Source organism: Notolabrus celidotus, unplaced genomic scaffold (genome assembly GCF_009762535.1).
Source record: "Notolabrus celidotus isolate fNotCel1 unplaced genomic scaffold, fNotCel1.pri scaffold_249_arrow_ctg1, whole genome shotgun sequence".
In the NCBI taxonomy this organism is placed as follows: Eukaryota; Metazoa; Chordata; class Actinopteri; order Labriformes; family Labridae; genus Notolabrus; species Notolabrus celidotus.
Window position 1 is genome coordinate 37749 of NW_023260093.1, and position 12769 is coordinate 50517.

Genomic DNA, 12769 nt, shown 5'->3' on the forward strand with positions numbered 1-12769 from the left:
AAAAAAAAATTTGACAAAAAAAATGTTGAAAAAAAAAATCTTTGAAAAAAAATGTTTTGAAAAAAAAAAAATTTGACTAAAAAAAATTTGACTAAAAAAGTTGATCCAGAGCCTGTCGAAAAAATTAATTTTCTTCAAATTTGAAATTTTGCTCCAAAAGCAGAAAAACCTGCGCCTGCAGTTATTAACATGTAAAAAGCAACGAATGAATCAACACGTGAGAGGAGATAAGCGCGAGTAGCAAAGACGTTTCAACACGGCTTTAAAATCCTTTTGAACTCAAAAAGCCGTGATCGCAGAGATCGGACGGTGTTTTGGTTTAAACGGCGACCCTGTTAACTGGAGACTCTCAGCCGGATGCATCCCTCATCAACGTTGATTAAAAAAAGGCAAAAAAAAAAAAAGAAAAAAAAATTGACAAAAAATATTTTACTAAAAAAAAATCTTTCAAAGAAAAATTTGAAAAAAAAAGTTTTGGCAAAAAAAATGTTAAAAAAAAGAATCTTTGAAAACAAAAAAATTGAAAAAAAAAAATCAAGAGAATCACAGCTTCTTCTTTTGAAAAGTACACACACATACAAAAAAGATAGAACAAATAAAAACTAATGACAGAAAGAGAAATCAAGAGAATCACAGATGTGTGTGATGTTGTTGTGATTGTTGAAATGCCTGTGAGCCTGAGCGGAGGGCAAACAAACCCTCTCTACTCGTACTTGATTAATATTCCCCAGCTGGTTGTTTTATATTTAATAAACGATGTAAACTGGAGAGTGTTTATGAACTGGTGATAAAGATGTTTTCCTTCGTCCTCTTCGTGTCACAGAGAGCACCATCGTAGCAGAGCAGAGCACCATCCTGGCAGACCGCACTCTGATTGGCTCAGATGGCAGCTGTACAAAACACCCGCCGCACACGCTCAGTACGGTTTACTGTCAGGACTGCGAGGACCAGCAAGACAGGAGGGAGTCCACGTACCGCCCCTCCTTCAAGTACACGTCGTCCTCCTCCTGCAGGGAGCCCGCAGACCCGGACACGTCCATCATCTACAGCCGGGACCGGAACCGCAAGAGCCGCACAGGTGAGGGCGCAGACCTCAGGTGTGTTTATGTAAACGATCAGGGAGCTGATTCTTTCTGGGACTCTTCAGGGTCGGATCGAGATGCCTGTAAGAAGTCTCTCCTGCTTTGGGAGGTCTAAAGATCAATAATGTTCCTCTTCCTGCTCTTTGAAAATCCCTCTGACGTTCATAAACTTTATTTAAAGTCTGTTTTCTGACAGCCTGCTGAAGGAACAGCGCCCCCTGTGTTCATTCAGAGTACTGCAACCCTTCATCCACTCTAATGTTTCTTTGATTAACCAGACTCCCTCAGATCAGATGTCTCTGTGATCCTCAGGTGTGCTGGTGTCCGTGTGGGACAGGTCAGCAGCCTGTGTGCTCTCCCTGCTCGCTGTGCTCTGCCATCACCTCCTCAAACACAGACCTGTTACAGGTAGCAGAGCAGACTCAGTATTCTCCTTCCTCCTCCTCTTCTTCATCTTCGTCCTCCACTTCTTCCTCCTGTCTCTTCCAGATGTTGTTTGTCCTCATTCGAGTCTGGCTCTTCCAGATGTTTTTCTCTTCCAGATGTTGTTTGTCCTCATTCGAGTTTGGCTTTTCCAGATGTTGTTTGTCTCTTCCAGTTGTTGTTTGTCCTCATTAGAGTTTGTCTCTTCCAGATGTTTTTTCTCATTCGAGTTTGGCTCTTCCAGATGTTGTTTTTCTCTTCCAGATGTTGTTTTTCTCTTCCAGATGTTGTTTGTCCTAATTAGAGTCTGTCTCTTCCAGATGTTGTTTGTCTCTTCCAGATCTTTGTCCTCAGAGTCTGGCTCTTCCAGATGTTGTTTGTTTTCTTTAGAGTCTGTCTCTTCCAGATGTTGTTTGTTTTCTTTAGAGTCTGTCTCTTCCAGATGTTGTTTGTCCTCATTAGAGTCTGGCTCTTCCAGATGTTTGTCTCTTCCAGATGTTGTTTGTCCTCATTAGAGTCTCTCTTCCAGATGTTGTTTGTCCTCATTAGAGTCTGGCTCTTCCAGATGTTGTTTGTCCTCAGAGTCTGTCTCTTCCAGATGTTGTTTGTCCTCATTAGAGTCTGTCTCTTCCAGATGTTGTTTGTCCTCATTAGAGTCTGTCTCTTCCAGTTGTTTGTCCTCATTAGTCTGTCTCTTCCAGATGTTGTTTGTCCTCAGAGTCTGTCTCTTCCAGACGTTGTTTGTCCTCATTAGAGTCTGTCTCTTCCAGATGTTCTTTGTCCTCATTAGAGTCTGTCTCTTCCAGTTGTTTGTCCTCATTAGTCTGTCTCTTCCAGATGTTGTTTGTCCTCATTAGTCTGTCTCTTCCAGATGTTGTTTGTCCTCATTAGTCTGTCTCTTCCAGATGTTGTTTGTCCTCATTAGAGTCTGTCTCTTCCAGATGTTGTTTGTCCTCATTAGAGTCTGTCTCTTCCAGATGTTGTTTGTCCTCAGAGTTTGTCTCTTCCAGATGTTGTTTGTCCTCAGAGTCTGGCTCTTCCAGATGTTGTTTGTCCTCATTAGAGTTTGGCTCTTCCAGATGTTCTGCAGCTGTGGTGTGAGCGGTCTGTGCTGTGTGTGCGGAGCGCTGCAGCCTGCTGTGCGTCCGTGCTGACGCTCACCCTGCAGGTGTGTCGTGGGCTGGTTTTACAGACTGACCCCAGACTCAGAGGTACTGACTGTAAGAGGATGTGTTTGTAACAGGTGTGGGGACGTACCTGTGCAGACTCTGGGACTTTCACATCACCTCTCCTGACCTGAAGTTACCTGCACTTCCTGTTTCCTCTCTTCTTCCTCCTCTAACGTCACAGAAGCGTCCCGCTGCAGCTGCTCGGTGGCGGTCTGACCCCACAGAGGCGTGCATGTCTTTGGGAGAAGGGTTTGAGTTGCTCTGGCTCAGATTTTGAAACTGTGATCTTGTTCTTGACCTCTCTGCTCACCTGTTGTGGTTTCCCTGAAACAAATGGGCTGCACCCCTCCACTTTGGCTGTTGCCTTGACAAAATGCAAATCTCCTCCCTCCCTCCCTCTGTCCGTCCGTCCGTCTGTGTCTCTGCAGCTCGGAGGATCAGATGTGTCTGACTGAGTCTCTGCTCTCTCTGCAGCTCGGTCCAGTCACTGCAGAGTCATGAACCTGCGGGAGTCCAGCACCCACCAGGAGGAGGTTCATCCCAACGGGTCTCTGTGTGAGTAATCCCAGACACACTGACATGTTGTTCTCTTTAAAGAAGGGGAAATGTAAGGTTTCTATGAAGTGATCTGGATTACTGCTTTTAGATTTAAAATAATCAACACTCAGAGGTATCATTTACCTTATTTATATATTTATTTAATTTTCATATTCTTCAAAACTTTTCTTAACTCTTTTTAAAATATACTTTTATCATCGAGCCTTTTCTTGATTTTATCTGAACTAGTTTTTAAAGTGTTTCAAAATAATTTAATTCCTTTTACAGTTCTTTTAAAGGAATTTCATGTTTTTTAAAATCTGTTTTTATTTCTTCATCTTGACTTCGTGGTTTTATGACTCTCATTTTATTTTGCTGCCCATGAAAAACTTTGTAGCCTGTTTTTTGAAAAGTGCTCTGAAAAATACTATTATTGTTATTATCATCATAACATTAATATTATTATTATTATAATTATAAAAGTATTATTATTAATAAAGTATTATTATAAAATCATAAATAATTATCATTGTTAATTAGAATACAAACAAAAATAATAATAACAATAATAGTAATTCTATTATTATTAGTATTGTGGTTGTTGTATTATATTATAATTAACACTGATAATTATGATTTATTATAATAATAATAATACAACAATAAAATAATTGTACTAGTTTTAGAAGTTATAATATTATTATTATTATTACAATAACATTATTATTATTATAATAAAAGTATTACATCTTTATCATTGTTTTTGTTAATTATAATACAAAAATAATAAATAACAATTGCAATTAAAGTAATTTTATTATTATTATTATTATTATTATTATTATTATTAACAACAATGATACTAATGATTTATGATTTTATAATAATGATACTTTAAAGATAATAATTATAATAATAATACAACAACAATAATAGTAATATAATTATAGTAGTAGTAGTTTTAATAGTATTTTTATTATTATTATTATTTTTTTTATTATTATTTTTACTCCATGGCATTTTCTTGATTTGTTATTCTTGTTCTGAAAGTAATTCCTCTTTTATTCCGACGTCCTTCAGCTTTTATTTTGAAAATCCCTCTGTAAACTAAGGTCTTCTAGGACAGAGAGATGTTGATAAAGTTTGTGTCAGCTGATCATGAACAGATAAGAACCCCTCTCTGCAGGTGTTTGAGTCTCCCTCAGCTGGCTGATCCTTCAGACCGTCTCACTTCTGTTTAACCCCTTCCTTCCCTCCACACGCCGACAGGTGACGACTGTAAGGAGAAACAGCACTCAGTCTCCTCACCTCCGTCTTCGTGGTCCTCTGTGGCTTCCTGTGCGTTGGGGCTGGTGTGGAGCGCTGCTGTTCTCACAGGTTAAATGATGATGTGACCTTTGTGACGTTTGGCTGCTGTGTCTCGTAGTTTACCCGTGAATCAGTAAAGAACAGAACAAACGTCTCTGTGTGGTTCAGGAGGGCTCATGAGTTCAGGTATGAGGATTGATAAAGGAGGGAAAGTAACTCCTGTAGGTGGACTGTAGTTCCTGCTGTCCAAACGTGCGTCCTCAAAAAGTCCCTAGTTTCTGTGGAAACGCACCTAGAGTCACGTAGGTACGAAGTGTCAGTGTTTTATATTAAAATGAAGAACCTGTTCCATACTGCAAATTAAATCATCTTCAGGCCCCGCCCCCCAAAGAGCAGGGACTTTATAAGATGTAGATCAGTTACCCTGGAACTATATTTAGACCCTGGTTCCTGCCATCAAAACACAGAGTTCCCCCAGGACCATCACCTCCTCAAACACAGACCTGTTACAGGTAGCAGAGCACACTGTGTTCTCCTTCCTCCTCCTCCTCCTCCTCCTCCTCCTCCTCCTCCTCCTCCTCCTCTTCTTCTCCTCCCCTTCCTCCTCCTCTTCTTCATCTTCTTCCTCCTCTTCTTCTTCTCCTCCCCTTCCTCCTCCTCTTCTTCATCTCCTCGTCCTCAACTTCTTCCTCCTCTTCTTCTTCTTCCTTCTCCTCTTCCTCCTCCTGTTTTTCTCCATCCTCGTCCTCCTCCTCTTCTTCGTCTTCATCCTCTACTTCTTCCTCCTCTTCTTCTTCTTCATCTCCTTCCTCCTCTTCTTCTCCTCCTCGTCCTCAACTTCTTCCTCCTCCTCTTCTTCATCTCCTTCCTCCTCTTCTTCTCCTCCTCGTCCTCCTCCTGTTTTTCTTCGTCCTCGTCCTCCTCCTCTTCTTCTTGTCCTCCTCCTCTTCTCGGTCCTCCTTCTCTTCTTTGTCCTCGTCCTCTTTGTCCGTGTCCTCCTCATGCTCTTCTTCATCCTCCTCCTCTTCTTCATCCTCCTCCTCTTCTTCTTGTCCTCCTCCTCTTCTCGGTCCTCCTTCTCTTCTTTGTCCTCGTCCTCTTTGTCCGTGTCCTCCTCAAGCTTTTCTTCATCCTCCTCCTCTTCTTCATCTTCCTCCTCTTCTTCTTCATCCTTCTCCTCTTCTTCCTCCTGTTTTTCTCCATCCTCATCCTCCTCCTCTTCTTCTTGTCATTATCCTCTTCTTGCCCTCCTCCTCTTCTTCTTGTCCTCCTCCTCTTCTCGGTCCTCCTTCTCTTCTTTGTCCTCGTCCTCTTTGTCCGTGTCCTCCTCATGCTCTTCTTCATCCTCCTCCTGTTCTTCATCCTCCTCCTCTTCTTCTCCTCTTCTTCCTCCTCTTCTTCCTCCTGTTTTTCTCCATCCTCATCCTCCTCCTCTTCTTCTTGTCATTATCCTCTTCTTGCCCTCCTCCTCTCCTCCTCTCCTCCTCCTCCTCTCTGTGACTCTGCCCACATGTTTAAATCTTCATCTTTAAGCCCCGCCCCCTCTCTGTCAGCACAGTGAGTGAGTCCCCCAAAGTTCCTGGACCCCAAAGAGCAGGGACTTTACAAGATGTAGATCAGTTACCCTGGAACTATATGTAGACCCTGGTTCCTGGAAGCTTTGGAGGAAGTTCCTGCTGTCGAACAGCTCCACAGAAACTGATGAGAGTTTAATGAAAATTCACTGCCTCTACCCTCCTTCTCCTCCTTTATTAACGGAGCTTCTCTTCCTGACGCCTCTCTTCCTCCTCAGCTTCATCCCTCCTTCAGCTGACCCTCAGAGGAGCGTCGGCCATCTGGCTTCTGACCAAAACTGTCTTTACAGCCTCTGTGAGCGCCGGACGCTCTGCAGGTTAACACGGCCTCTCTCTCTCTCTCTCTCTCTCTCTCTCTCTCTCTCTCTGTGGTTGTTAACTCCTCTCTGATTGGTCCCTCTGCTCCTCTTCTTCTCTGGTCTGCAGCACGTTTGTGTCGGCGCTCTGTGTTGGATTCTTCTTCTTCTTCTGTAACAGATCAGACTGATCTTTGTTCCTGATGTTGTTGGTGTGTTTGAGTGGTGTTGATGATCCCATGATGCAGGAGGCGATTAAACTGAACTCCTCTCTGCAGCTTGTGTTTGTTAATCCTCCTCTGTGTCTGCAGCTGATTCAGAAACGCTTCATTTAACATCTTATACTGTCTGCTGACCTGCCATCACCTGCTCATCATAGTGACATGATTATTTAACGTGTGTGTGCGTGTGCGTGTGCGTGTGCGTTCAGGTAAATCAGCAGCTGATGTGTGTCGGTGGCTCAGCAGACGATGGCGTCACATGAAAACCAGCTTCCCTCTGACTCGGCAAGTTTTTGTTATTTCCTGTTTTGACTGAAACTGAAATCCTCACTTTAATATAAAGACCTCCTGGAGGGAGGAAGGGGCGGGGCTTAAGTTCAGATCACTGGTCATCTAGTGAACCTCAGAGTGGATCAGTTATTCTGCAGGATCCAGTGAATTGTTTCTTAACTGAGTTATTAATTTGACTTTTTTATATTTTTTTTACCTAAATCTAATCATTTATTTATTTTGTATGAATTCATCATTTTTTTAATAAATGTTTATATTTATTTATTCATGTTTACATTTTTATTTAGTCTATTTATTTATTTATTTACTTTACATTTATTTATTAAGTATTCATATATGATTTTTCATTTTGTTTCCATTTATTCATTTTTATTTATTTATTTATTTATTTTATGTTTTAATTTACTTACTTTACTTTTACTTATTCATAATTTGTTTTTTCATTTATTATTTTATTCATTTTATTTATGTTCTTATTGTATTTAATTAGTATGTATTCATTTAGAATTTCTTTTTTTAATTTATTAACAGAATTTCTTTTTAGCAATTCTTTTTGTTTTGTGTTGTTTTTTTCTACTTTTATCTTTTTGAATATTTCATTTTATTTATTGATTTATTTATTTTTAATTGAATATTTGAGCCTGAGATCTGCCTCTGGGTCTAACAGCTGCATTGTTGAGTCTAATAACAAAGAGACATAAATAAATAATAAACGTAATGAAAACATTTAACCCAGAGAAACAAACCGGGGGCCGTCGGCTCTTCGTACCCGGTCTCATTCAGACTTCCTGAAACGGGTGAGCGTGGGACTTTTTAATCAAACCTGAAACAGACTTCTGTTGTCTTTGTCCTCCTGCAGGTCTCCTCTCAGACTCCTGCTGCTCCTCCCTCTGCTGCTCCTCCTCTTCAGTAGGTTCCTTCACACTCTGGTTCTGTTGTTCTCTGGTCCCAGGTTTTCCGACTGAGACCTGCAGGGCCCTCTGACAGACTGAGACCTGCAGGGCCCTCTGACAGACTGAGACCTGGAGGACCCTCTGACGGGCTGAGACCTGCAGGACCCTCTGACAGACTGAGACCTGCAGGACCCTCTGACAGACTGAGACCTGCAGGGCCCTCTGACAGACTGAGACCTGCAGGGCCCTCTGACAGACTGAGACCTGCAGTGCTCTCTGACAGACTGAGACCTGGAGGACCCTCTGACGGGCTGAGACCTGCAGGGCTCTCTGACGGACTGAGACCTGCAGGACCCTCTGACAGACTGAGACCTGCAGGACCCTCTGACAGACTGAGACCTGCAGGACCCTCTGACAGACTGAGACCTGCAGGGCCCTCTGACAGACTGAGACCTGCAGGGCCCTCTGACAGACTGAGACCTGGAGGACCCTCTGACGGGCTGAGACCTGCAGGACCCTCTGACAGACTGAGACCTGCAGGACCCTCTGACAGACTGAGACCTGCAGGGCCCTCTGACAGACTGAGACCTGCAGGGCCCTCTGACAGACTGAGACCTGCAGTGCTCTCTGACAGACTGAGACCTGGAGGACCCTCTGACGGGCTGAGACCTGCAGGGCTCTCTGACGGACTGAGACCTGCAGGACCCTCTGACAGACTGAGACCTGCAGGACCCTCTGACAGACTGAGACCTGCAGGGCCCTCTGACAGACTGAGACCTGCAGTGCTCTCTGACAGACTGAGACCTGCAGTGCTCTCTGACAGACTGAGACCTGCAGGGCCCTCAGGCCCTCTCACAGAAGACAACAGACTGAGACCTGCAGGGCCCTCTGACAGACTGAGACCTGCAGGACCCTCTGACAGACTGAGACCTGCAGGGCCCTCTGACAGACTGAGACCTGCAGGGCCCTCAGGCCCTCTCACAGAAGACAACAGACTGAGACCTGCAGGGCCCTCTGACAGACTGAGACCTGCAGGGCCCTATGACAGACTGAGACCTGCAGGGCCCTCTGACAGACTGAGACCTGCAGGACTGTCTGGTAGATGAACTCAGGGTTCTTGTCCCCCCTCCTCTCAGGTCTGTGCTGGTTCGGTCCGGCCGGTCTGTGGTCAGTTCTTCCAGCTGTCCCCGTCACAGAGTGGAGCGCGGCGCTGCCTGACGCACCCCGCCCGTCCTCCGTCTCCAGCCTCCTGTCCTCACAGAGCGGACCAGTAGAGGGCGCCGTGGAGGAGGAGAGGGAGGTGCAGGTGTACGAGGAGGCGCTCTACAGCAGAGCTCCACCTGCCGACACGGAGCGAGGCGAGGAGGTACTGAGTCCGCCCCGACTGTGTGATCTGTGTAACGTCTTCATGAACAGACGGCTCAGACCGGTCGGTTCCATGTTGACCTGATCTTTGCTTTAAAGGAGAACGCCGCGGCGGGGGAGGAGTCAGTGCGTCTGGAGCGTCTGGAGCAGAGTCTGACGGCGCTGTGGGGGCAGGTGGAGACCGGCGGGCGGCAGGCGGAGCAGAGACACAGAGAGGTCCTGCGGCTGTACGCAGACCTCCAGCAGCAGCAGCAGGTCTCTGCACAGAGCGGGGGAGAGGAGAGCTGGCTTAGCGGCCTGCTGGACCAGCAGCTGGACCAGATCAGGACCCAGCTGGAGGAGGAGAGGCGGACCAGAGAGCAGGTCTGGATCTTTGATTCCTTTCTTTATTGATGGGAGTCTTCTTGTCTTCTCTTATATTGAGTTAAAACTAGTAATGTGGAAGCTCTACCGCTAAGCATGATGGGAGTTTTCTTCATGGTGTCGTCCCTCAGACTCGGGAGCAGGATCTGTTGCAGCAGCAGAGAGATTCATCTCGTCTGGACGAGCTGGAGCGTCAGCTGAAGACGCTCGCCGCTAGAACACAGGTACACAACGCACACAATATACACAACTTACACAACGCACATTTTCCTCTCTGATACGGTAAAAGTAAAATTGAAACTATCAGGACTTGTTTAGATGCTGCAGCATGAACTCCTGAGCTCTGACACTGGTCGTCTGATTTTGTGCGATGGTGTGAACGTGAGGATCAGGTCACATCTCTGTCTCGGGTTCAGTACTAAACAAGCTCCCCTAACATCCTCAGCTGTGTGTATGATGAGTTGATAAAAGCAGTGTGTCAGCAAGAAATGCAGAATCCAAATTGGACCCTCAGACCAGCTGAGAATGATTTCACTCCAGGAAGTGAAGAAAGCTTGACTCATAAGGCGTTTTTAGACCGCAGGAACTTTACCCCTGCTAGTTCAGGGGTAGATAATCTCCCCCCTAAAAATGATTGATTTAGCAGCTTGTAACAGTAGTCTTCTCTCAGCCCACCGTGAATGCGTCTCTCCTCCCGGTGTTCTGGTTTTAAAAGTGACCCTGTAAACTGGAGACCTTCAGCTGAACGTGTCAGTCAGTTGATTCATTCTTTGCTTTTTCCATGTTTTTAACCACAGGCACAACATTTTCACTTTTTTTCATGTTTTTCTGCTTTTGGAGCACAATTTCAAGTTTGAGGAAAATTAATTTTTTCGACAGGGTCAACTTTTTTTGCCTTTTTTTTTTGTCAAATTTAATAATAAAAAAAAAAAAATGTCAAAAAAACATTTTGTAAAAAAAATACAATTGTCAAAAAAACATTTTGTAAAAAAAAAAAAATTGTCAAAAAGAAATTGTCAAAAAATTGTTTGTCAAATTTTTTTTAGTCTTTTTTTTTTTTTTTTTTTCAATTTTTCTAAAACTATTCACAGTCATTGTTTTTTCCATCTGTGATTCTCTTGATTTCTCTTTCTTTCATTAGTTTTTATTTGTTCTATCTTTTTTGTATGTGTGTGTACTTTTCAAAAGAAGAAGCTGTGATTCTCTTGATTTAGCAGCTTGTAACAGTAGTCTTCTCTCAGCCCACCGTGAATGCGTCTCTCCTCCCGGTGTTCCGGTTTTAAAAGTGACCCTATAAACTGGAGCCCTTCAGCTGAACGTGTCAGTGTTTGTGGAGTTTACACAGCTGTTGAAACACAGAGGGAGTTCCTGGGAATGCAAACTAGTTTAGTTTTTATTAAGATTTCAAAATATCCTCATCAGATATTTAATGATGGTCTGAAGACGTTTATGAGGGATGCATCCGGCTGAGAGTCTCCAGTTAACAGGGTCGCCGTTTAAACCAAAACACCGTCCGATCTCTGCGATCACGTCTTTTTGAGTTCAAAAGGATTTTAAAGCCGTGTTGAAACGTCTTTGCTACTCGTGCTTATCTCCTCTCACGTGTTGATTCATTCATTACTTTTTACATGTTAATAACTGCAGGCGCAGGTTTTTCTGCTTTTGGAGCAACATTTCAAATTTGAAGAAAATTGATTTTTTCAACAGGCTCTGGATCAACTTTTTTGTCAATTTTTGTTTTGTCAAAATTTTTTTTTCAAAATTTTTTTGGTCAAAACTTTTTCTTTTTCAAAATTTTTTTTTTTTTCAAATCTTTCTTTGTAAAATTTTTTGGGTAAATTTTTTTTTTTCAAAATTTTTTTTTGTCTTTTTTTTTTTCAAAATTTTTTTTCAACGTTTGAGGGATGCATCCGGCTGAGAGTCTCCAGTTAACAGGGTCGCCGTTTAAACCAAAACACCGTCCGATCTCTGCAATCACGGCTTTTTGAGTTCAAAAGGATTTTAAAGCCGTGTTGAAACGTCTTGTTCTGCTTTTGGAGCACAATTTCAAATCTGAGGAAAATTATTTTTTTTCCAACAGGCTCCAGGTCAACTTTTTTGTCCATTTTTTTTTGTGAACATTTTTTTACAAATTTCTTTTTTTTTTCTTTTTTTTATTCAAAATTTTAATTTTTCAAAAAATATTTTTCAAAAAAAAAAAAAATTCAACATTTTTTTTCAAATAATTTTTTTCAAATTTTTTTTTTTTGATCCACTCACAGTCATTGTTTTTTCCATCTGTGATGAATGGCATTCGTCTCTGTTTTACTGCCCTCTACTGGTCTGGTGGTGTAGTGTCAAAGGATTTTAAAGCCGTGTTGAAACGTCTTTGCTACTCGCGCTTATCTCCTCTCACGTGTTGATTCAGTGAATCCATCTGTGATGAAATATAGCACCATCTAAAACAGACCAGCTGAGTCTCTTCATGCTAACAGGCTAACTGTTGTGTTGCTCAGAATGATACCTGCCTGTCCGTCTGCTTCTATGGTGTCATCTGTGATGAATGGCATTCCTCTTTGTGTTACTGCCCTCTACTGGTCTGGTGGTGTAGTGCATTTACTTTTTTTCCTCCATACGTCTCTGGCCTGATTTACACAATCTACCCGGGACTTCAGCCCGCGGTCCAAAGACAGACAACAATGGGGGACCAGGAACCTTTTAGTTCAGGGGGAAGTAGTTCTGGGGGCTAAAAGACCCCGGGACTCTCGGTCCAGATGCAGCTTATGATAAAGCGGAGGAGCAGAAACAACTCACAGGTAACATCAGTATTTACTGACATGTGACTGAGAGCAGTTAGCGTGTAGTGGCTGCGTGAGACCTGCAGGGGGTGACAGATACACAGACACACACACACACACACACACACACACACACACACACACACACACACACACACACACACACACACACACACACACACACACAGACACACACATATAGTCTGGTCTGATTGTCCCTTGTCCTCCTCTGTCCATCGTTCTGCAGGAGGTGCAATGGAGACATGAAGCTTCTACGACCACCTCACCTTCACCCACACTCCCAGCTGCTGTCAGGTAACCTTCCTCCTCCTCCTCCTCCTCCTCATCCTCAGGAGGTAACCTTCCTCCTCCTCCTCCTCCTCCTCCTCTCTTTAGCCCTTTAAACCCTCAGGAGGTAACCCGGCTCTCTCTTGTAGCTCAGGTTCAGTCTCTGTTGTATCTCTGTTTCA

The 12769-nt window shown here is 43.4% G+C and overlaps 1 protein-coding gene across 10 annotated transcripts in view; it reads left to right on the plus strand.

The window, feature by feature from the left end:
- LOC117809305 (SUN domain-containing protein 1-like) overlaps positions 1 to 12641 on the plus strand; it is a 19242-nt gene extending 6601 nt beyond the window's left edge. For 2 of the 10 annotated variants that reach the window (XM_034678872.1, XM_034678871.1), the window contains 11 exons: positions 824 to 1078; positions 1395 to 1490; positions 2585 to 2716; positions 3149 to 3229; positions 4481 to 4588; positions 6820 to 6895; positions 7761 to 7810; positions 8931 to 9160; positions 9259 to 9522; positions 9654 to 9746; positions 12547 to 12641. In XM_034678872.1, coding sequence (XP_034534763.1) covers positions 824 to 1078; positions 1395 to 1490; positions 2585 to 2716; positions 3149 to 3229; positions 4481 to 4588; positions 6820 to 6895; positions 7761 to 7810; positions 8931 to 9160; positions 9259 to 9522; positions 9654 to 9746; positions 12547 to 12618 — 1457 coding nt within the window. In that variant the 3' untranslated portion in view covers positions 12619 to 12641. The remainder of the gene's footprint in view (positions 1 to 823; positions 1079 to 1394; positions 1491 to 2584; positions 2717 to 3148; positions 3230 to 4480; positions 4589 to 6819; positions 6896 to 7760; positions 7811 to 8930; positions 9161 to 9258; positions 9523 to 9653; positions 9747 to 12546) is intronic. The other 8 variants (XM_034678878.1, XM_034678877.1, XM_034678881.1 and 5 more) reach the window with 6 other exon arrangements.
- The last annotated feature ends 128 nt before the right edge of the window (positions 12642 to 12769 follow it).